Raw genomic sequence first — 24,858 nt, forward strand, 5'->3', positions numbered from 1 at the left:
CCAATCCCCACAGCAGTATAACAACGAGCACAAAAGGAGGGCATTTGAAGAAAACTCCACCTCACCGAATGTGCACTGCCCTTTTTTCAGAATCCACCCGTTCTGAGGGAAGGTTCAGCCCCTTGGGTGCTGCTGGATCTGTCTTCCAGAAGAGGAGTTAAACTGAAACATATGATAAAGACACAGTGATTCTTTATTCATAACTGCTGACTCCAGTTTTAGACTATACAAACAAATGTAATCTGTCCCCATTTGCATTTAATTTAAATTAACAACTGTTTCTGCGTCATTCCTCTTTTTCAGCGGCTCCTAAGTGTTTCAGGTGAGAGTGTTCAGAGGTGGACACATTTTCCCCTGGGGTGGCTGATTTTTCATTTATCATCATTGCTTTGGGGGGGGGGGGGATTGGTTTGTAGAGAACTTTGAGTTTTTGTTGTAACGAAAAATACTGAACGAGTGTAGGTCACACAGGCCCACTGCAGGTGGATTATGTAGGGGAATTTCAATGCAAATCCCATCTGTTTCGGTTGAAAGAATTTGTGGCTTCTGAAGAGAGCGGAGCTTAAATGGCTCTGCATGCAGTAATTGAGATTTTTTTTTTAAAAGAGAGATGATTTCCCATTCATTGCTCGTATAAATCACAGATCCCCAGGTGCCTGTGAACGATGATGGCTTTCCGTAACACTGTGCTTAGCAGAGCATTAGGACTTACAGTTCAGAAACTCCAGAATTAGAGTAACTGAGAGTGGTCAGGGATTTTCTTTCTCTCTCTGTGAGCTCAACGAAAAAAGGGGAACTGTTATTTTTTGTATCACTTAAACTTCCCTATTCACTTGACAACGTACTGAAACTAATGGAGTTTCCACATTTCAGATGTGGCTGAGTTTCACAGACAACCCTCTAACTGAAACAAGTGTGAAGCCTACAAGACAAAAGTCCTAAAAGAGGCCTCCCCCTAACGTGCCTACAGTTGAAGTGGGCCATTCGCATGAGCGTGACTTCACTGACCGCTGACCAATCAAGGATCACGAGGACAGAGGAGATAGATGTTCAAGATAGCCACAAGAAGCAAAGATTCTGTCATGTGAATTTTGTTTACTGGGAGGAGAGGGATGTTTGCCAAGTAATGCAGAGTGTTCAAGGAATTTGGTAAATAACTATTCAATTCCACACCACCTCATTCACAAACATTACATTACAGTTCAAAAGTAAATCTGTCACGTTCACTTAAGTAATATATCTGCATGTGAATACATCAATATTGCACTGTACCGACAGAAATACTTCATACAAGATTGGGGTTCCGGTTTTAGCATTTGACAACAGTATCAGGTTGTGTGCATTGTTTGCAAAATGCATCTGTTTGCACTTTTCCAAGAAATGGCTTCAAACCGTCTTCCCAAATCCCTTACTGAAGACTGCCCTAATGTCTAAAAGTTCTGGAAACTGCCTGGCTCAAGCCCAGCCCCCAAAGTCTTGCTATAATTTGTGGTTCTGTGTCTTGTGACCAACAGTGCTTGGGCTGCACTTTTATCAAAAACCATACTTGTTAGGAACTGTCTTCCTTCTGCTTTCTAGAGAGCAATGTAATTGTGAGTTGTTTTTTTCAGGATAGCAGTTTTGTTTCATATGGAGCCGTCTAATGACATAGGAGCACACAGGAGTGACAAATCGTGGAAAATCAGTCATTTTTTCCATCAAAAACTCTTACACCGTAACATGCTGTTTTGGGCATCAAAGACCACTGAAAAAACCTGTATCTACCTGCAAAAGCTCACTCTTTGCTGCTCTCCAGGCCAGCTGAATACAGATCAGGAAGCATTGAAATGAAATTGAAATACAGGCACACCTCCTAGAGCATGTGACATGACACTTACCTTCTCAGCTAAATTATAAAACCTAGAAAGTTGCAGGTACGTTTAGGTTTGTTTTTTCTCATTGTTTAATTGCATGTTTTCCTGTTATTATTGTTCATACTGTATCCATTAAACACATTAAAACATTAAAGCATCATGCTTGTCCATTCTTCCCTCATTAGAAAACGACACAATCAGCTGTCAGCTTAAGATGAAAGACGCAAGATCACAGTTTTTAGGTATCAAATGTATGTCACCCGTTACATGTAAGCCCTGAGATCAATAAATAAAAAGTTAAAAACATATTGGGCTATAGATGAGATAAATATGAACATTTCCAGATTCTAATTTAAAAGTAGATGTAATTTTTTTTCTATAAAATTAGCTATTTGTTTTCCATTTTCATTAAGTACCATTTTGTCTGGCAGGAAAATGAAGCAAATACGCCCGCACCTTCACTTTTCAGAGAAGTAAACATAAGTTTTGTTTTAATATAGTGCTTCCCGTAGTTGCTGTACAATAAAACGATTTAAACAAAATCATGCATCACAAAATGTGAGTGCTGCTTGAATAAATACAGATCTCAAGCTTTTTTAAAAGCATAGTGGAAAATGATACGAGAAGAGAAAATGCGCTCTGTGCGCGTCTTATGTGTGAATTACAAACGCACGACAAAGGAAAACTCCCCATTAGCACTGAGCACAGACTGCAGGCAGAATGGCGAGGGTTGAGCGTGGGCGTGCGCGTCACAGGTAGCCCGGCTCCTCAAGGCGTAGTGGGGGCGCCGGCGCTTCGCTCGGTCTGTGATGTCAGAACAGCGGGCTGCCTTCTGTGGCTTTCGGCGGAGGAAGTAGAAAGTGCAAAATTTCACTGCCGATCGAAACAGGCCTCGGGCAGGAAAAAAAATCAATGCGCGGAGCTGCGCGCTTTGGGGGGGGGAGGGACGCATCTGCTGTTGTCGTGTGGAAAACTGGATTATTTCGTTAACCTGTATCTGCTTGTTTACAGCTGTGGGCAGAATTCTACCAACTGCACGCTGGTTTATCACAAAGCGCCTCATAATTCATTACCAATGATGATAACCGAAGTGAACTAGGCCGGGTCTGCTGATGTATGTTTTTTACGCTCCTCCTATTCCGTCATTTGATTTTTTTTCCCCCGGTAATCTTGCAATAGCTGAAAAAATGCGGGCTGGGCATGTAGGCTGGCTCGGTCAGAGGTAGGCAACATCGGGTCTTCACTGTGCTAGCGCCGAGTTTCAATTCAGCTAGAACTTTAACGACTTAATTGCCAATTAATTCCCTAATTACCCCGTGCTGCTGACAGGGCCACTAAAAAGACGCAGGGATCACCAGGAACAAAGAGAGCAGTGTGGAATAGCAGCCAGGACTGTGACCTGGAGGGGTTGTGGGTTCAGATCCCAGGAGGGTCACAGCTGATGTGACCTTGAGCAAGGGCAAGACCTTTCCTCTGATTGCTCCAGCAAATGCCCTGTAGTATGCAAGTGTATTCTCTCTTGGCCATTATAGCAAATGAGAGTTTGTTCTTCACTGCATTTTATGGTTAAATAAAGGATTAAAAAATAGAATGGAAGGGGTATGCTAAGCCCCCTTTAACAGGGCTGGGACTCTCAATGATTCAGAGCTGTCTAGCAAGTATTAAAGTATGTCATATACACGCTGTAGATAAAGTGCTCTGTACCTGACAAAGTGAACCCAGTGTAAAGTGTTCTAGACTGAAGTGAGTCACACAGGAAAATCTTTTTTTTCGGGGTGGGGACTTCTCAAATTTGCTTGGTATTTGGCAAGAATGTCAGCAGAGAATTGCTGATGAAATAGCTTTGTGGCAGGGCTACACGTTGTTCTTTGTTACAAATAAAAGCACAGGGACAAAACAGGCGGACACTTTGCTAATGTCAATCAGAGCTGAACTGTCAGGACTCCCTGGGTCTCCTAATGTCTCTGGTGTATAAATAAATACGACAATTCCTGTTTTTTAAAAACAAATTTAAACATTCACTTTTTTTTCATCAGCCATTGCTATATGATCCATCCACCCACTTTCTAACTGCTTCTTCCAATTCAGGGTCGCAGTCAAAGGGTACAAGGCAGGGTACCCCCTGGACAGGATGCCAGTCCATCACAGGGCACACACACACTCACGCCAGGGCCTGATTTCCCAGAAAACAATTCAACTATCAGTCTGTCTTTGGACAATGGGAGAAACTGGAGCACCTGAAGGAGAACATACAAACTCCACACAGACAGCACCCCTTGTCTAGAATTGAACCCAGGGCCCCAGCACTACGAGGCAGCAATGCTGGCCACCATGCTACACCTTGCTATACGATATGATTGATAATCTCTTCTACATGTTTGATAATATTGCAACGCGATCAGTTGTTTTTTTGTTAACTAGTTCTGCTTAAAAACCACAGTTAAGGTACCAGAGATTTGTTAGTAGTGTTGGACATGTTGTTGCAACATTTGATATTACATAAGTGAAAAATTGCACAAAATTATATTTCTGTTGAAAGGGAGTGAAAAATACTAGTTCCTGGTTGCGCATGTGTTATAAACGTTTCACCACATTCTGTTGAGAGATGTGGTGTACATTATGTCGGTTTTTTTAAATGCACAAGTAAATGGTGCTATATTTATATGTGGCATGGCCTCTAAATACCAGTCAAAAGTTATTCAAATGATGTGTCTTGTCTGTGCTGGGAAATTGTAAAATGTTATCAGACACACGGGCATGGTAACGTATAAGGGAATCTCCCACTCAATCTTCATATTTTCAAAACATAAGATGTTTTGCTTTATGTATAACCATTCTATTAGTCACACTTGCTCTGGAGTCTCTCTGGAGTTCTGTGCAAAGAGCATTCACATCTCCCATAGTAGTGCCAGCTGGGCAGGAGACACAGTGACATTGCTACTTTAAAGCTCCAGGTCCCTAAATTTGCTATGGCCTTCAGCACCCACCTAAGTGGAGTTTGTGGGTTTTCTCCACATGGGTTTTCAGTGGGTGCCCCAGTTTCTTCCTATCTAGCCTGGGATACGCAGGTTAAGTTGGACTGGCCACTCTGTTGATCCCAGGTGCCTGTGGTAATGCCAATTCCAGACATTGGTCATATTTCAAATGCATGAAGCAGTACACGCTACCGAACTGGCAGGGCCGAATCTCAGTTCACAAGATCTCGCCACACACTCAGGATACTCGTCACAAATCATCAAGTACGTCGCTGTTGGAATTTTTGCAGTTTCCATGGCGATCTGTCTCCTGGAAGCAAGGCTCATTCTGTGATGCAGTTCATTAACTGACGTCCCTGCAGTGCGTGGTGACTTCGCTGTAGTCGGGGGTGTAGAAATGACAGCCGAAGACATGGCACCCCTCTCGACACTCCTCAGCTCACTCTGGTGGACGTTTGGCACATACTGTACATCTCAGAATGTGGTTAATACCTACCTTACCTTACCTTACTTTACCAGGCACAGACATAAGAGCTTCTGACACCTGAAAAATGTTGAAATGACACAATAACACATGAATCCAAAAACACTCAGAATACAGAATACAGAAATGTTTTTTGAGTGATTCCCACCTCACCTGATTTTATTTAACATTGTAAAACATCCTCATTGAGGAAGTAGTTCAATTAGTGAGCTGCGTCAGCATGCGCAGGCTGCAAAGGTACAAGTAAAGGTTTATTCCATACTGAAAAGAGAAGAAAAGAGACACAACATTTCGGCTGTGGAGCCTTCTTCCGGTGTCAAGACTCTTAGACTCTGAGAAGCAACTCAGAAACACAATATAAGCGAGTCTGTTGCTCACTCCATGCATTTCATATCATCCTTCTTTTTGGGCTAATGGGAAAGTTTACAACCCTGAGCTTGGTCATGTGTTGGATTGCAGAGTGATAATCCAACACATGGAGAAAAAGGAGACAGACAAGAGCTAGTTCTGCCCTTCTGCCTGCCCTTGGTTTCGGAAAGGATGCGTTTCCAGTACTTTATGACCCAGAAATGATGAAAAGCAAAACAAGTTCGGGATTCGTGCTTCACGGCCAGCGTGCTGGGGTGTAGCTGGATGATAGTTGTGCAACCCTTGGCACTGCGCACTGTGCACCTCTGGAGTGGGAAATATACCGTCCCCTGTCAGATCCCAGAGGACCAGCGGGGCTTTGTGTGCTGTAACAGTTTCCGAACGCCGGCGCAGTTCTGAATGGAACGCACAGGGGTGGGGGAGGGGAGGGGAGGCTGCCAGCAGTCCTGAGGAAGTAAACAAGAGTGCACTTCACTAAACCACAATGTCTCCTAGTCCCTCATGTTGCTTCTTGGTGGGAGTGGGCTTAGACTACAAACCTTGTGAGGAACAGCCCTAAAAATGTCATAAATCGGTCTGGTTTTCACTTGTGGGGCAAAGGCTTGTGGCGAAGCATTTTCCTTTTTTTCAGATGTAGTGGTATTTTGTCGTTTTAATGCCCCCTGAATACTCCTGTCCCCCTTTTCTTTCTCCTCCTATATGCTGACCTGTCACTGTAACCATTTACTTTTGCTGTGTTTGCTTCAATCCTCAGGTCCATTTTGCTTCGGTTTATTATATTTCTTTTATACTGGAGGCCAGCAATTTAGTTGTTATTCTAAAGCTGACTTCACAAGTTGAACGGAAGAAGGTTGAATTACGGGGGAATCATGCTCCTCGTCTAGGACATTCAGAGATTGCCTGACATCAATATTTTGTGTCTCCACCTCTCAGGAATCTCTCAGCTGCAGAAACTTGAAGTTCCTCCACGCTGATTGCTGTCTGAAAACGACGCTGGCTCTGCAGTCTCGTCTCGACACTGTCATAGTCACCCTCAAAATGATTGGGAGGCTGATGTTAGAATGATCACATCCACAAAGCAGTTCTCTGCTCCCCCCATTCCTTTCATTAATGGTATGAAATAGTAAAGAGTTTCTTACCATCTGCGAAGGCTTCGCACTGCTGTGAAGTGGCAAGTGTTCCTTCACACTACTCTCCTGCTAAAGATGTGATTTACAAGCTTCTTCGATGTCCAGTGCAATAGAATCTCTGTGAATGTGGAGGACCAAAATCCATTTAGCTTTCCTTGGCAGAACATATCATGTCCATTATTTCGCTTGAAGTTCCTTGGTGAAAGTCATGTTGTTCGGACTTTCGAAAACCTTCAATGGCGTGACGCCATGCGTTAAATCTATTCCCACATGGATTCTGTCTTTGTAGAAACTTTTATTATTTAAACTGTATTATTTTACACAACAAACCAAGTGAATATTGATTTCCTAGCACTCAGCTTACTACAAAGCCGAGGACAAAATGTAATAGTTATTTAGCACTGTGCCCACTCCTACAGAAATCCCCCAAATGTATTTGCCCCTGCTGTAAGAATAATGATCAATGCCTTCAGCAGGAGCACACACAAACACACAGAGCTGGCGCATAAGAACAATTCCTGAGGTTACGTTCCTCCAAGACACCATGGGGTGTCAGAAGGCAGGAACACTGGCATCTTGCCTGATGTGCAAGATCTGCCAAAGTCCAAAGCTCTGGACCTGGATCAGTCCCGGGGGAATTGCTACATTCAGTGCTGCAATACAAGCAAATACCTCGTGGGCTCTTGGTCAGAGAACCAGCCCAAATCAGAGCGAAGCACTCCACAGGACTTTGTAACCAACTCCAGTGAGCAATAATTTCCTAAAGGAGAACCACTGGAATCTGGTGTTTTTAAACCTAGACATCAATAGTGCTTCCTTGCAGAGGGCATATCATAAGTGTGCAGCGTGCTCTTTACAAAAGGGTTTAAAACATGAGGAAATAAATGTAGGTTATGAACATTGATACATGCAAGTGTACAAGAGGATGAATGCACATCTTTTGCAAAAAAACATAAAAACCTTACCAGCACTGCACAGAAACACATTAGGCATTACAAAAAGATATATATGACTGACAGATACATTCAGTGATAAATGCAGTTTTATAGTTATAGCCCTATATCTCTGTAAATGGTTTGTGTAGACCACAAGGAGTTAGATGCTCCTGTTTTCCAATGAGAGCTGTAGTTTTTTTTTCATCTTTGTAAGATCACAGTATATTAAGTTAACAGTTATGCTAATAATAGCCACCTTCTTATTTGCAAGACGAGCTGTTTGGCTCCCATGACGCAGTTTCAAAGTGTAGGTGAGTTTCCAGCTCTTGCAGAGAGGGGAATCCCTACTATATAGAGAAAGAGCCAGAGGTTTCACCTGAGAGATACAAACGCTTTCACCACACTGAGGGGGCGTGACACTTCTCACACATTCGCAAACCACATGGAGCTCGCAAGGCCTTTCATTCTATTTTAGTTTCTTCGTTTTTGGTTTGTAGCGGCCGGGGAACAGGCTCCGGGCATAATATGCTTCACTCTGCTTCTGTTTCACCAATCAGAGAACAGGACCAGAAGTAAGCAAGTAAGAAACATTACAAAATAAGAAGAGGCCACTTGGCCCTTGTTTCTCACGGTATTGTGGATCCATACTGTAGCTCATGTCATATTGTTTCTTAAGTGATCCCAGCAAACAGAGTACAGCACTGATCTCCATAATTCCCTCAGCTCCATCCTGTCAACTCCTGCCTCCAGCTCAGATATTGTGTTATAGCATGTGACGGACATTTATATGTGAGAGTGTGTGGTCTCATCTGGTCAAGCTGGGATGCACATGAGGATTGGGTTGTACAGCAGTTCCAGTTATTGGCAGTTCTGGGATGCATCATGCTTTTCCGGCTGCTTGTAGACCTCTTTCATAGTTTGCAACCTGTGCAAACGATGCACGTTGTGAGTGTTTCTCTCGGGCGCAGTGCGTGGCCAGGAGGCCTCGGAGGCCGTGCGGGTTCTCGCTGAAAACATCTTCGAAGAAGTTTCCGCTCGCTCAAGACACTCCAGCAGCTGCCTCCCACTCCTCCACCCGGAGGCTCGCTGCTTTCGCCACAGGGCCCCGAAAAATAATCAAAATTTCCAGGCCGCAGGGAGAAGGCGGAAACATGCAAATTCAGGCAATCATGAAAAGAAAACAAACAAAAAAAAAAAACGGAAGAAAATGACCAGAAAAACAATGTTAACCGTAAGCTCGGAGATGTCACTCTGAGGAAACATCTCTCGAAACGCCTACAGTGCTGTCATGGTCCAAAAAAAGCCTAGTTATGAAAATCAAGATGCTCAGTGCTTTTTTTTTTTGTGAATGACGATTGTCTGAAAAAATCCTTCAACACACACCCATGCCAGGGCTTTCATAGTGCCGGTGTGTCACAGACAATGGTGTCCAGTAGCACCAACATCTACTGAGCCCTCCCGGCAAAGCAACACGGGCCACGTGCAATAATCACAAGCTGATCTGAGCCCGGCTGGGAGTGTGTGGCATCGCCTGACTTTTTTGTGAATGGAAAAGCTTTCATTCAGAAAACTGTCTGCCATTCTTTGATCCTAACCTCAATGGTTGTTGGAATCCCTTTAGGGTGGCTGTTGAGACCGCTGATATCTGCATGTGCTGCCCATCTGTTCTGTCTGATGTCAAAGAAAATGACGTGCGGCACCATTCTCACTTCTGCGATCGGCAGCCTTAGCGATCGGGAATCGGATTCCACCAGTTTGACACGTTTTTGACATACACACACGCATAAACACACATCGCCTCAGAGCTTCTGCACATTCAAAGTGGAATGTCAGTAAGTGCTGAGTGACTCACAATGAATAACAAACAACATGCTTAACTAGAGGCCATCACTAATTTCCACCAAGTTCAGCCTGTCACGTGTGTACTGATGCAGTGAGGCAAACTTCATCAGCGGTGATATGTTTCACGGCAACGTCACACACGTCCAGCAGCCAGCAACACTTTTGTTCGGTCTGGAGTGGGAAGCTGTGCGGTAACTAACTGTATAAAGACAGAAATATATGTAAAAACCTCCCCCCGATTGGAAAGCAGTTTGCTCGTCGCGTGTTGCTAACGTCGCCCGGCGTAAATGTAGCGTGAGACGGCTGACGTCGATTACAGAAACTCGCACAGAAAGTCAGAACTGAAAGACTGTGGGGGCACTGTTGGAAAGGCCTCCTTTTTCTTCAGCCCATACGCAAACACTTTCTGATGGTGGAGTCCTGCACACCAGCTTCTGTCTAGTAAACGTTAAAGGAACATTAGGTTCATTAAGAACATAGGGGAGATATTTTTATTTACGCACTTGTTATTCATATTTCATAAACAAAACTTCTTGTGTCGTGTGGTTGTTTTGCAGAGTCTTCTGTATCTACTGTTATTTCCCCAGGCTGCAAAATATCCATCCTTCCATTTCTGAACTTCAGGATCTCAGGGGAGCCAGCACCTGCCTCGGCAAGCAGCGGGCGCAAGGCGGGCTACACCCTGGACAGGACGCCAGTTCAGCGCAGGGCACACACAGACACAGACACACACTCGCACCAGCGTGTCTCTGGACTGTGGGAGGAAGCTAGAGCACCGGGAGGAAACCCACGCGAACACAGGGAGAACATGCAAACTCCACACAGACAGTGCCCCATGTCTAGAATTGAACCCAGAGCCCCAATGCTGGAAGACAGCAACCCTAAACCCATTGTGCTGCCTTCTTTAAAACATCATTTTTCCAAAAAGTGTGGATATATATCACTGTTCAAAGTTAAAGCACCATTTCAACTTGGGAGGAAGTAGGCGGGAGAGGCAGTTCAGTGTTTTGCATGGTGTTGGTCCCATCAAATACATCTTGGTTAGGATGCAAGAACAATCTCTGGTTCCCACTACACTACGGCACTGCAGAATAAGCATGCTGCGACTCTGAAATGCTTCCCCCTTGCACTTCCTAGCGAAAAGCCCTGAAAACTGCCCTGCTGAAGCTCTTTAATTTGCACATGGTCTGCATGCCAGACCACCATCCCGCAGAAACAGAAACAGATGATTCGTCTGGATAACGCACAAGAGCAAGAAATAAAACAATCGGAAAATGTCAATGACAGGGTTCTTAGAAGCAATTCAGCAGTTTGACATTCAGAAGTCCCTTTTTTTATTCCCTTTGACAGAAGTCAGCAAGGACACATGACAGCAAGGACACAACTTCACTATTGTACCTCACCTCCCAAATTAGGTCACCTAAGAGCAACACCTGCTTGCCCACAATATTTCTTCTTGTTTCTGGTACATAAAATTAAATACTGCTAAGGCATATCAAGAAGATAAGTGACAGTCATGTCACAAAAAAACACTTTTTCAGGTGAAGGCATCCTTACTTATTTCATGGCTTTTATGGTTTTCTTGCAACAAAACTTGAAGAGACAGAAGACCTGACCTGCAGACAGGGTGACGCCAACCACGCTGGATTTCAAACTGTGGTTGGACGCATTGCTTGTCGCCAAAAATATCTGCTAAATTCCCGGTTTCTAGCTCTTATATGAACACAGCTGGAGTGCGGTGCACATCACTGACCATTTCCTCACACAACAATCTTGTAAGAAGAACGAGAAAATAGAAAAACAGCCGAAAACAGCAATAAATGTCACAGTGCGTCAGCCCTGCTGTTAGCAAAGGCCATTTATCCTCTTAGGACAGCCTGAAAGACAACACAACGAGTGTGAAAAAAAGATCAATTAAAGCCCATTTATAAAGGGAGGGGGGCAATTTGTGCAGTATCCGGGCTGAAATGGTAATGCGATTCTATAAATATGCCAGAGGTGGAGTAAGTTGGTGCCTGGCAGTAAAAATAGTCGAGTTTCCCAGGAGAAGTGATGACGTCCATCGGCAAGGCTGCTTTGGCAGCAGAGAACAGAATGGGCATCATCCGTCTCCATAGCAACACTGACATGATATGACGCAGGAGCAGGTGAATTGCAAAGGGGGGGGGGTGTACACTGGAGAGATGCTGTGTGGGTGCACAAGTCGAAGGAAAGAGAAGAGAAAGGACTCTGCCTAACAGTCAAGACACCCTTGTTTTCAGCCTCTGTGGTGTAACAGCTAGATGAGAGAGGCAGTCGCAACACAGAGAAAAACATCCAGCGAAAAGCACTGATTTTGTGTCACAGATTCCTTTAATCTCCTGTGTACAGTACATATGGTCTGACATACACGTGGCAGACATCTACGCTATAAAATATCCCTTGGCTACACCTGGATTTGTACACAGGAAAAAGTCATAAAGGTCAGATTATGTAAACCAGCAGAAATGTAGTCGAGCATAATGTAAAACGTCTGCGCATGTGAAATTCAAATAGCACAGCAGCAAAAGCAGAAAAGGCAGCAGGCGTTTTTGTGGGCTGTCGAGGAACAACGACGAACAAGAGCACCTCACACGATTAAGATAAAAATAGAATCCTGCAATTTCAGGTCGATCTGGAGAAAGGAAATAAAAGCTCTCCAGCTTTAACTTTAAAAAGAGAGAAGGAGAAAAGCCTGCATTCCGGGGAATATGGAAGCAACGCTCTTTAACCCTGCCATTAACGTTCCTGAGGCCTTGTCTGGAATGTTTACAACACGTTCCGGCTAATTGCAAACAGGCCGGGGCATATCAGCAAAAACACTGTTTCAGCACTTGAGCAGTACACACTCCAGAATTCACTGCTGGTTTCCTTTTGGCAAAGATCTGGGAAGGGTTTTGTACGAGGGGAGTTTGAAAACACCACTAAATCACCAAACGGCAACATGAATGAGTGGGACTGCAGGGACCACATCTCTGCGCCTACAGGACTGCTGGATGGTCCTTTTTGTTTTGCACTGCGTGGCCAAAGCCACATTGCACACTCTGTTTCCAGTTTACAGTTCATGGAATCTGTTTCAAATTCACCGATCGCTTAGGAACACCATGCTGGTTTTAAGCCATCTCGAGCTAATCGGACATCAGGCTTCCCAGCAAACCTCTGCATCTTCTTCCTTTAGGATAAGCAAAGAAAGGGAAAGCGAGCAGATACCATTGAAGAATCCTTGGAAACGCTGTGATGGATTAGTGCAGGTGACAGTGCTTGTCCCTATGACTTTTCACTTGAGCCCAGCCCTCGCAAGTGGATCGCACCACTGTGCAGCTCCAGCTTGATCAAAGCCTTCCGGACGCAGCAGAAGAGCAGCTCCCACCGGGACCAGCGGCCCAGCTGGGAGAGAGGGCACCCCATGCAACCCCTGCAGCCAGGGACTTCAGAGGCACTATTGTGTGATCCTGGCAGAACATAAAAGAAACCATCAGCCCTGGCAGCTTTCCATGCAATCCTAATGAAAATCAGATATCCTATTGCTATTACTGGAAAGAACAAAAAAAGTCGTTAATAAAGAGCAATCAAACAGCTCGTTCCTCGTTTGTATGGTCATGATCTTACTCCCTTTATTTAATTGTTCTGAGACATCCCCAGCTTAATGAGCGCGGATGAGCCTCAGCTGCTTTTGCATTTTCTCCAGGTGCTGTTAAAAACAGGCCAAGAGGATTTCCCCCTCACCATAAGAAGAAGAGTTTACACAGCCTGTCGATTTTTCCTCTTTCTGCTGGGTCACGTTTTGCTCCATTCGTGCTCAGTTCGTATTCTGACCCATTCTCTGTTGAGGGGTTGAACTGGATTATTTCACACTTAAGTCATTTATTTCTGGCTTGTTTCCAGAGACCTGGGGTTGGCAGACATGCTGTACTACTGTTGCAAAACTTGTGCACGGCCATTCGAGAAAGTGTGACACTAGTTTGTTTCCCCCAGTACAGTTCCTTGCGGCGCACCTTGCAAAGGTTTTTCTAGGAAAACAAGCCAGCACTGATATGTGCTGGAGGGACAGGAATTTCTTCTACGCAACAGGATCAGCAATCTCTGAAAGAATGGTGATCCTGTTGTAGCACACACACAACATAAGTGGCCACTTGAAAACATTACAAAATACAGGGATCTGATATTAATCCCAAAATACCTCCTGCTGCCATTTTATTAATACGAAACAGATGAGCCATTCGATCTGAATAAGTGAACCTTTGCAATTTAAGTTCTCGCTTGGCACACAGAAACACAAGCAAAGGAATCCAAGTAATTCTTTTGTCCCTTAATGCAAAAGTCCTCCTTTGAGCTGCAGGTCGTAAGAAAACACACAGCCACTTCCTTCTTAGTATCTAATTGGCTTGCAAAGCTCAAGTTGTAGGGAGTCCTTTTCTCCATCCAGGCTAAAACAATATAAGCTGTGCTAGACTGTCTTTTGCTACAGGGACATACAGTATACCACTGTAACAATACAGAAACACACAGATTTGGCTCCAGACCCACTTGGGACTTTTGGAAAACATTATCTTTGAATTAACTGGAATATGTATCATGGTTTAACGAACAGGCCCCAGGGACAACATGAAATTCTAGAAAAAAAGCTCATTAGATCTCAAATGCTGCCTATGAAATCTTTCATGTGGGCTCAAAAGCAGTGTAGAAAAGTGCACATGGACTGCACAACAAGGGCAAGAAGTATATGTGGACAGACTCCGATCCAAGATTGTGAACTCACAACATGCTTAATGCAATATAGACAATTGATTTGTCATGTTTCCTAACCTATTGTATGGTATCTCCCACTGAAGGCAAGAACTTTTGCTGTTAAAAAGTAATCAATTTAACTTCCTCTCCATAATTTCACATTATAATCATGTGTATGCTGACACATATTTATTTAAAATAAGCTATTAATATTTTTAGTACTAAGCAATGAACCGCATCAATTATTCTCTAGTTCATGCAGCAGCTCCTAAATCATTTTTATTATTACTCTCATTTTTTATTACAGTGGAGCTATTGCCATATGCATTCTATAAAAACAATCCCTGAAAATATAGAGCTGAATGGATTTAATTCCGGAAGATTCCCTGGTAAGGGAATTCATCCATGGGAGAATCTGCTGTCAAAGATGACTGAACTCATTTTATAAGAATATAAAGATTTTCATAGTACTCTACTCAAAATAGCATGTTTCTGGTGTCATTTGGTGATCACAAGTGCAGATCGTTTTGAAATCAGTTTTTTTCATTTCTCACTTTTTTTTCCATTATTCCTTTTTTCTCTTACTGGTTTCGTATCCTGCTGGGTGATCTGTCTGCTAAAGAGTGCCAACGCTGAATGATTTCTGGGAAAGGGGGCTTGTGCAAAGAATCTTCAAAGCCGCCGATGGAGAACAAGGGAGAGGAAGTCCATGCCTTGCCAACGTCCTCCTCTGTTCTTTGTGCAATTGTCTCTTCAAGGGCTTTCACAATGACACGCCGACCCCCGGCGCCGTGCCAGGGCGGGCAGGTGTTAACCCCAGTCACTAGTGAACCATCCGGGGGTCCCGACCACCGCCTTCAACCTGCATCAGACAGGGCACAACGCTCAGAATCGGACCAAGGCAGATAACCCTGTCAGATTAAAGGTTTCACTTCCGTTTTGAACTGCAGCTTCAATGAACATGCGTATCGCCGCAGGAATTGTGTGGGGGGGAGGCAATGCAGAAGCAGTTCAGTCCAGAGACGTAAGGATAGAAGCATCCTTAACAACAAACACACCTTCCAAAACATCTCCGTGTGGTTGGGGCGGGGCAGGACTGCTCGCAACAGCAGTGTGGCGCAGGAAATTAATTTTAAAACAAAGTGAAAATGACAGAAGAGCGTGCTTCTCGCAGGACATTGCTTAGTATCTGTGACCCTAGTTTGAATCTCAGACTGCCTTGTCAGCTGACATGACACTGGGCCAGTGATACACATTGCCCAATCTAGGTTAAGGATGCCACCGGTATAAATAAGCAAATGAACTCAACTGTTCTTTCAGAAAACACACTTCCTTTTTTTCTTGACAAAAATATTTGGTAAGCTGCACAAACAACTAGCTTGTCATGGAAATTGTGTTTCTGGAGGGGGAGGGGGAGTTATTGTCTATTTCAAGTTGCAGCTCCTATATTATTTTTATTACTCCTCTCATTGTTTATCGCAGTGGAGCTATTGCCCCCACCCAGCATCCTTGTAAGGCCCTGAGGTTCTGCCAGCTGTTATCGGCTACGTCCATGAGTCATTCCTTTGAGGAATGATAACAAAACAGTACGAGAACGGTTTAAAAATGTTTTTAAGGACCGTGACAATGACCACCGGTCACCTACAAAACAAATCCGTTTTCCAAAAGAAACAAATGACCACTCCAACCACAAAAACGCTAGTTCGCTTTTTTTCCTGTTTATTAAAAAAAAACCTCCAACCCTTCGCCAACATTTACAAAACAAGATTTTCAGTACTCCTGTTCACACATGAAGGTGAAAAAAACAAGAACGTGCCAAAAAAAAAAAGATCAAAATGAAACTCCATTTCTTGGAATTGTAAGGGAGTACATTTAAGCAAAAGATTTCAAGCTGGTTCAACAGACCAGTGAAGACAAAAGGGTGGAGGGATATCTGAACAAATGTATCCTTTATACAGAAAAGCAGTGAGCTGCTCTCACTCACTCACACACAACGGCACAGCTCGCCACACCCTTGGCCCTGCTGGCTTTTATTATGCGAGTATCCTCTCAGTGAACACAGCTGAGTGCACAGAATGTATGAGTCATGTACCAACCCTTGGGAGTCAACTTAACTTTTTTTAAGCAAAAAAAAGATTGTTTATACTTCTCCTGAGTAAAGAAGTACACACAGTTTAGGGATTCCTTCCTGAAAACATTGTCCACCCAGCCCTTGGGCACTTTCCATCCAGACAGGCAGGTAAAAACCAAGCCTGATCTGCTGCTGGGAGACTTCAGGTCCAAGCTAGCACACCAGATTCCACGCATGGTGATCTGGCTCACGTGACAAAGCCTGTCAGAGCTCTGCAGGAGCTACCAGCGATAACCCAGTAAAATAATGTTTTTCCTCTTCCTCCCCGAAAAATGTTACATCCGAATGTGGATGTTCGAACAGGACAGGCTGATTAGCCAGGCATTAACCTGTCTGGATCAGAGAGGCCCTTTTTGTTGAAGGTATGTAACGAAAACGCAGCTTCGCATGGGTGAAGCCTTTTTGAAAAGAGCAAACACAAGGAGAATTCAGCAATCAAATCTGGTCAGTCAAAACTTAGCAGAAAGCATACAGAATTTTTTTAATCATCTCAATTTTGCCCTTGGAGAAGAGTCAGAATTAGAACATGAATGGTGGTATATTTCTTACCGGCATCCGAGTGCTTTATCAGAAATTTTGAATTCAAAGCCAAGAAGATGTAAACTTGTATTACAAAAGGTCTCGGACATATACACTGTGGATTGTTTTGCAGCTGATTAAGGATGAGACAGGGTTAAGCCTTCAATCTGTGGAGTGCACTTAACAACACTGTGTTGCGAAATCACACTCCCATGATTCACAAAAAAAAAACAGGCTTTCAAGAGAACATTTCAAACATGCATTCAGAACCTGGAATTTGATACTATAAAAAGAGTAAGAAGCAAGCCAGAACAACTTTTGATACTTGAGGACAACATTCGAGAAACAAAGTGACTTTTCCTAGACACATGCTCTATATGCCAAATGATGGGGGCAAATTTTCTCAACTCCAATACAGTGTTGAAAACAAAAGGTAGAGCAATAGAGTATCCATTACCTTGCAAGGTCTTTGGGGTAATGAGCAGTTGAATGGATGATCTTTTAAGAGTTTTACTTCTGTGGAGTGATTTTAATAAAAATCCATTTTACTCCATTAACAAAACAAGCTATCCATAGCTACCTTTTCCCTCTGCTGTCTTTTTTCAAATAAAATATCCATTATATAAGTATGCACATCCCAACGAAATCAGAAAAGAGCATTTATCCTTAATAGCCCGGATAAGAAAATGGCCATTGCATACTACTTCTTCCTTCAAATAAGATTGCATTTCTCACATTTTCTGAAGTTCCACTTTTAACAATACAAACCCTCCTTTAAGCCTGCAATTCTACGGTTAGAACCACTCCTTTGCTAAGTTATGTCAAATTAACCAAAGCCCTCAAAGCAAGATCATCGTATATCTTATATCGCCATCCATACCTGTGAACTTTTTTTGTGGTGTTTAACGATATCAAAACCTAATTCTTCTGCCGAAAAATGTTGGACAGGTGCCACCTACAATTATAAGACTGGCATTTCCAAAAAAGTAGACTTCATATCCTTGCTTCGAGGACTTTTGCTATTATAATACTACATTATTAGTAATAACAATGAACAAAAAAAATCAGAAGCTAGATTTTCTTAAATTGCACAGCAGTCTAAGCGACACCAGGTTCTGCTTTTCAGTTTAGATGACGGCATTTGCACCTAGTCTAGACTTGTGTGCCAGAGATCATACTGGATCATGTAAAGAATGACTGCTCCATTTTTAATCACTCAGGAGCTCTCTCTTGGTGTCATCATAGACTGCGATTCCCCAGGAAGCAGAGCCATCATTTTCATTATTACAGCTCAAAGTCATCTCTACAACAAATGAATAAGTCATTCACAAAACCACTGAATAACTACTTCACAAAGAAACAAGGACTATGGATGGGATTACAAGTAACCAAAAAAGCTGTCAGAGAGCAACCAAAAAGTGGAAGAAAAGACAAAATCTCCCTTCAACAAAAATAATGCCAGTCAGAGCCTAAGGGATAAAACAGCAAAAGTAATTTTTAAATGTCGAATCTTTGATGCTTTTATTGACACGCGCTGCTTGAGATCGGAGTCGCTCCTCATATGCGGGCAAAAACCAACGCAAGGCTCGGAGTGGCTCATACAGCTGTGCATCGACAACGGCCCAGCCTTCGCGGCTTCTGAATCGGCCTGCAGCTCAGGGGCCCATGCAGTCCGCGAAGGCAGACTCCCGTCATCTCCAAGTCCCTCCTCAGTGCTGGTTCTTCCCTCCTGGTGGTTTGCCTGGCTTCTTCTCCTGCTGTCCTCGCCCAGCTCCAGGAATGCCTCGCCCTCGGCCTCCGAACACACCTGTCAGGACACACGGCACCAGCTCACCTGCTTGTACGCACACACCCCCGCAATAGACACCTCTTCGTCTCTTTACCCCATTATTATCTACAGCAGAGTAAGTATCTTACCTGCATGCACTCTAAAACTGCTCCGAGGACAAGCCGCGGAATCCGTAATGACAAAAATTAAAGGATACAGACCGAGGTCACTAGGAGCACCCACACACAGCGTGTGAAGCATGCAAATTCTGTACAATGAGCACAAACGGATGACAGAACATCTGTGCTCCTTGATCTTCACTTGTTTTTACCCAGAGTAAAAATGGATACAGGGAAGGCTTGCTTTCCCTTATCAAGTTTGCTTTCCCTAGTTAAGCAGGGTCTTATCTACTTGTGTAATACACTAAAATAGCAGCTTGTCTGTCCTATGCCCTGTTCCATCATGCTATTATCTGCAGTGTTTCTAAGAGCTGAGGGTTTTTATCTTTAGCACTACTAATACTATATCGGGCAATTTCACATTTTTACTAAAGAGACATTGTGCAGGATGGATACATATGGCTGACTGAAGGGACAAAGGAATTCTTTACAGAGAGAACTTGGTAACGGGATGATATGTCTAACACATTTAGTCATGTGTCAATCTGTGCTGTCAGGATAGCAATTCCAAAAACAGTACCAGTACAAATATTAAAACAGGCAGTCTGAGAATGACATTTCTCATCTGAAGCAGAATGAAGATGACAACTGCAGCACTCTATTTCAAACAATTTTTCTGTTCGCTAGGGGTGCTCCAGTGAGTGATCAGCCAACCTGTGGAAACCATATTGCAGCAGGTCCCCTTTAACCTGGTAGCTTGGCATGGAGCACCTACACACATCAACCCTGTTATATGGTCCCTGCACCCTGTATCCTGTAACCGGAATTAACCTGTGAACTGTGAAACCGGAGTTGAGGCTGGCCCAGCCCTGGTGTTAACCCCAATGTGGCCTGTACCTGGTCTTGCCTCACTGAGTGGCCCTGGGAACAAACCCTTCAGGGATGGGAGAGCAGCGCGGTGATTCTCATTTGTGACTAACCCCTCATGGTAAGGTCATCCACGCCTTTTCCTCTTTAGCCTACAGGACAGCAAAACTGCTGCTCCCTTCAGACCTATGGGCAAATATAACCTGTTCCCTCGCCTAACTTAAAACCCTAAAACTAGCCTGCCTTACAGAGAAAACTGATTGGATACTGCCACAGATCTTGCTCTTTTACCTATTTCCTCTCTGACTGGTCTCTGAGGTACACAAGCACAGCACAAGTCAGCGCAGGCAGCTCTGGGAAACGGCTTCTGTTACAAGCAGATACCGTTAACTTGTTGTCCTAAGCCTGTCATAATCGTCAACAAATCGTCATATTGTGAGCAAATCCTCCAAGCCACGGCTGTCCAAATGTTTAAGCTTTTGGCTTATTCTTCTAAATTACAGAGCGTTCAAATATGGAAATAAAACAAAATTAAAGAATAACTTTATACATCTACTACAGTTAAACCAACAAAACTGTAAGTAGGTCAAAATGAAATACAACATAAAAATAAGAGTTCTGGGCCATGAATAGTACACTACGGTTTCAGAAACTTACATTAATCTTAGGTTAAAATGTAAAAATATCACAAACTTGTATTAATCTATGTTTTTTTTTTTCACCGCTAACAGTTTCATCTCCTTACTAGGAAACCACTGAGGCTGTAAATGTTATAATTCTCTTTCAATGTTTTACAAAACCAACTTTCAGTCTGAGTCACTCCTGACTTGATCGTGCTATTACAAATTTCCATTAACCAATTTCACCTTTTGTCTGCTTGATTTCAACCGTTCTCTTCTTTCTAAATAAAATGTCATGCAGGCAAGTGATTTGCATGGAAAGAAGATAATTCTCCAGGGTGTAACAGCCACTCGAACATAAGGTATAAGAACTGATGTAAAAATGTTGCCATGCGAAAGTATTGGCAATATGCTGAACTTATATGATATATGACCAATAACACATTTCTAAGGTAAAATCAAGTAATATTCCTGATTTTATTCAAAGTTTCTGGCTTTTTTCAAACCGTTCTGTAATTGGAAGATGTAGGCATGAAAGAAGCAGTACTCATGCTTGTGGTATACTAAAAAGAGAACAATCGTTCCATTTTGACCTTTTACCTTCTGCATCGCTGTAAAGAGATGCCTTCCAATACTTGTTCTTTTCTTTGGCTGTTACGAACGGAAAGGCTCTAGGCTCAAGACCTTAGCTTGGGCAGAGTCGGACGTAAAGCATTTGTCAGAATTAAAAAGTGCACAGTGATGAAGGATTCCTGCCTTCTGCGGGGATGACGGTGGTGCCCTCGCCTGTGACTCATGCTGGAGTGGATATATAATCCCTATGCCCTTTTCTTCCAGCATGATTTACGGGACGGGCCCGATGCCCTGGTCATTCAAGCAGGGGTGGGAGCCTGCCAGAGCCTCCCGCTCGATCCAGAGTGGCACGTACCTCTGCCGGCCCCTCCTCCTCGGCCCTTCTGCTGCTGCTTGTTCTGCTGCATGCCCCCGCGCCCGCGGCCCTTGGACATCACCTCCTCCTTCACCATGTCGATGATCTCGTCGGGGATGCGCAGGTACTTGATGGTGCTCCCTCGGATATAGCACTCCGGCATCCTCCAGAACTTGTCTCCATCCTATCGGGGCGGGGTGGGGGTGGGGGGGGACAGGAAAGGTGAACAGGTGAACACAAGAGACAAGGAGGCCTCTATCCACAGGTGTGCGCTACGAGAACTGAGAGCATTTCTCTCCCAGGTTCTCAAAAACTCCATAGACGCAGGGTGATTGCATTCTGAAAGATTTAAGAAAATAATTTTCACGATATGACTGTGCAATTAATTTGTTTTTTCCCCATGGTTTTTGATCCAATTTGCGATCTTTCCGACTCAAAACATTGTTTTTTGTATTTACAGCAGAACCATATATTGGCAATGGAGTCTTCGTTAGGTTCGAAAAACAACTTCTTGTCTTTATCACACCGCTGCAGTTTCACCCAGGGCAATAACTCTCTTAAGCTATATTCTTAAGCTCACTTAAGACACTGATCTCCATCAGGCTTATAAGTCTACTTTGATTTCAGTGAAAACTCTTCCATCTCTTTTCATCAGACCAGAGGAGACCTGAATAACAGTATCAGGATTTTAAAGGGCTTTCCTGAAAAGCTAGTATTTCCTTTTCTAAACATACAGAGCCACCTAGTGGTCAGTACCTTAACTGTACAAATTCAGCTTCTGCAGCACCTATACATCACCACCTGTCACACACTTCGAAAGATTTAACGACATCTCTTTCAAGTCCCGCTACACAGCAATGAGAAAGGTCCTACCCTAGATGTACAGATGACTTCTCTCAGGTTGATGTTCATCCAGTTGTCACAGCTCACTAGGTGACCGTTGTATGTCTCCCCATTCTTCAGCTCCACCAGCTTTGAAACAAGAATAAAAGGGTCAGGATGGGCTCTGAACAGTTAGAAAATACAAGAGCAATACAAAAGAAAAGATCTCATTCAAAAAACAAACGCATAGCACAGCGGACGACAAAGTACAACACATTCTCAAACATTTTTATTATAAAAATGTTGGAATACAAATTATATCCAGTGTGAGAGAGTTTATAATTACTTTTTGATTTACACAGATCTATTGCACAAAAGCACTCGGGGTAAAGTACCTTACTCAAGGGTCTGGCAGCTTTATCACCACTTAGGTTCTGAACACACAACCCTCTAACTCCTTGTCAGGAGTCCAGAGCATTGACCACTACCCCACACTACAGGCCTGGGGATACAGGACCCTTCTCTAAAGCAACAGGCTCATTTGTCTCAATATGACCATGAGAGCTATTTCTTACACTGTTTAAAGCATTTTCTGTCTGTTCAACACATGTAACCATATGATCTCTTGATACTTTTCACCATGATGTTTTTTCATGGTGAAATCATTCAATAGGAAATCATTAAATACAGGAGTAAAACATAGGAAATCAAAAGCTACAGGTGCTGGCAGAAAACTTGAGCGGATAAAACAGTTCTGAGTAAAAGACATTTCATGTCCTTTTTCATTAGGGTGCCCCTGTAATTTTATTAGTGCATTATTTTATGCGCACTTACTTACCATAGGGTGATTCTGAGCAGTCTTCAACAATGACAGTGGCAGCTGGAAAAGCAACAATGGTTTAGGAAAACTTTGTGATATGGATACCAAAAAAATATATTTTTAAGAGCAGAATTAACAAATTCCACTTTCTATGAAATACAGTAATAATACAAAAGAAAAGACGTGACTCAGAACCCTAAAAGTCTGTTTTTTCAATACACTCGGCCAGCAGCCATATCACTCTGCAACTCCCAGCTGGCAGCCCACTGACGCTCAGCAGGAGTGAGCCTGGCCAGTATCTGGAATGGAGACCTCCTGGGAAAAACTAAGGGTGCTGCTAGAAGAGGTGTTAGTGGGGCCAGAAGGGGGTGCTCACCCTGTGATCCATCTGGGTCTTAATACCCAAGTATAGTGACGGGCGCACTATACTGTAAGCAGGCACTGTACTTCTGATGAGACGTAAAACCGAGGTCCTGACTCTCTGTGGTCATTAAAAATCCCAGGGCATTCCGGTTAAAGAGTAGGGTTGTAACCAAATTTCCCATTGGCCCTTACCAATCACGGCCTCCTAATAATCCCCATCTATGAATTGGCTTCATTATTCTGCTCTCCTCCCCACTAATAGTGTTCCAGCGCACTATGGCTGCCGTCGCATCATCCAGGTGGATGCTGCACAGGGAGCCTACAAAGTGGAGGGGATCCCCATTACCTGTAAAGCGCTTTGAGTGGAGTGTCCAGAAAAGCGCTATACAAGTGTAAGCAATTATTACTTACAGCAGAAACCTGGTTATCCTTAGAGGACTCCCATCATAAGGCCCAGCCCTGCTCAGTAATAACACTTAGGCTCTTGTACACATTACAGGTGCTGACCACCCCCTTGAAACCTAGATGACATGGAGCTGCCCTCATATCACTTGTGCTAATAACTAACAGGGCCAGAACACAGTGGAAATGCAGTTAGTTATATGCTAACACTGCAAAATGCAGCATCTGGCTTAGCAAAATTAAAGCCAGCTATCCTCAGGTCTAGACCAAGAGTAAGTCTCTTGATATTGTAAATAATTATTTATGCAGAAACCACAAGCTATAACGAAATGTGAATCATATATCCGTTTTTTTAACAGCACTAAAGAGTGATTTAAAGAGATTTTTAAGAGATTTGACTTTCAACGCACTGGTAACAGAATATACGTTTTGACTAATGGTTAACTTGTCTATCCAGAGATTTAACTGTAATTGAAAATCGGTTACATCATGTACTTGGACACGAGATGTTAGAGACATTCAGAGGACCAGTACGAATCTGCTCGTCACACGGGGAAAATGTAAACGCAAACGAGAGACTCAAGAAGAGCTGCAGGCCGTGTAACACACGTGTATAGGTAACATCGCAGGACTCGCATTTCATGTTAAATTACAGGACAACGTTGCTGTTGCGGCACGTTGTTTGAGATTTATGTTAACGAATGACAGACATTTAGTTACCTCTGAGCACGAAACTTACGATGAAAACTACCATTTCTGCGACTATGGAATTAACTAAGCATTTTCCTCTGCAGATAATGTAAAGTTAAGCAATGTACTTGTTAATGCGGGTATACGAGTTAAACCTCTAAGTATCGCATCTACTCGCTGTGAAGGGCGATGTAAACACACGGTTCCGCGTTTTAATAATTATCTCCTCCCTTTCCCGTAAAAGTGCCTATAAAAATGCCTATAAGTACCTATTAACCCCCAAACCTCGTACACAAAACGCAAAACTCACCATTCTCTTTCTGCTTCCTTTTATAATTTTTGCTTCACTGTGTTAACCCAGCCTGTTAATCATACAACCATGAGGGATAACTGTACTCTCCAATCATACCTCAAAAACGCGAGTGAAGACTAAAATAAGCCAATCAAAAGGAAGCGAAGGAGGGTTCTTCGTTGG

General features: G+C 43.3%; 1 protein-coding gene across 1 annotated transcript; it reads right to left on the reverse strand.

The window, feature by feature from the left end:
* Positions 1-16,032: 16,032 nt before the first annotated feature.
* Positions 16,033-24,820, reverse strand: lsm4 (LSM4 homolog, U6 small nuclear RNA and mRNA degradation associated). The gene is made up of 5 exons (XM_088621882.1): positions 24,694-24,820; positions 22,947-22,988; positions 22,160-22,258; positions 21,287-21,470; positions 16,033-18,791 (listed from the first exon to the last, which is right to left on the reverse strand). The coding sequence occupies exons 1-5, from the start codon at positions 24,694-24,696 to the stop codon at positions 18,694-18,696; spliced, it is 426 nt and encodes a 141-aa protein (XP_088478008.1). The 5' UTR covers positions 24,697-24,820; the 3' UTR covers positions 16,033-18,693.
* Between the last annotated feature and the right edge of the window lie 38 nt (positions 24,821-24,858).

This window comes from Lepisosteus platostomus, chromosome 27, assembly GCF_059453375.1.
Source record: "Lepisosteus platostomus isolate fLepPlt1 chromosome 27, fLepPlt1.hap1, whole genome shotgun sequence".
NCBI lineage: Eukaryota > Metazoa > Chordata > Actinopteri > Semionotiformes > Lepisosteidae > Lepisosteus > Lepisosteus platostomus.

What these genes read in the sequence shown, in the direction of transcription:
- lsm4 (XM_088621882.1), bottom strand. An exon ending in CTGCTCAGAATCACCCTATG is followed by an intron (nt 22,259 to 22,946) that starts GTAAGTAAGTGC and finishes CTTGTTTCAAAG; the next exon opens with CTGGTGGAGCTGAAGAATGG. An exon ending in AAGTCATCTGTACATCTAGG is followed by an intron (nt 21,471 to 22,159) that starts GTAGGACCTTTC and finishes CCGCCCCGATAG; the next exon opens with GATGGAGACAAGTTCTGGAG.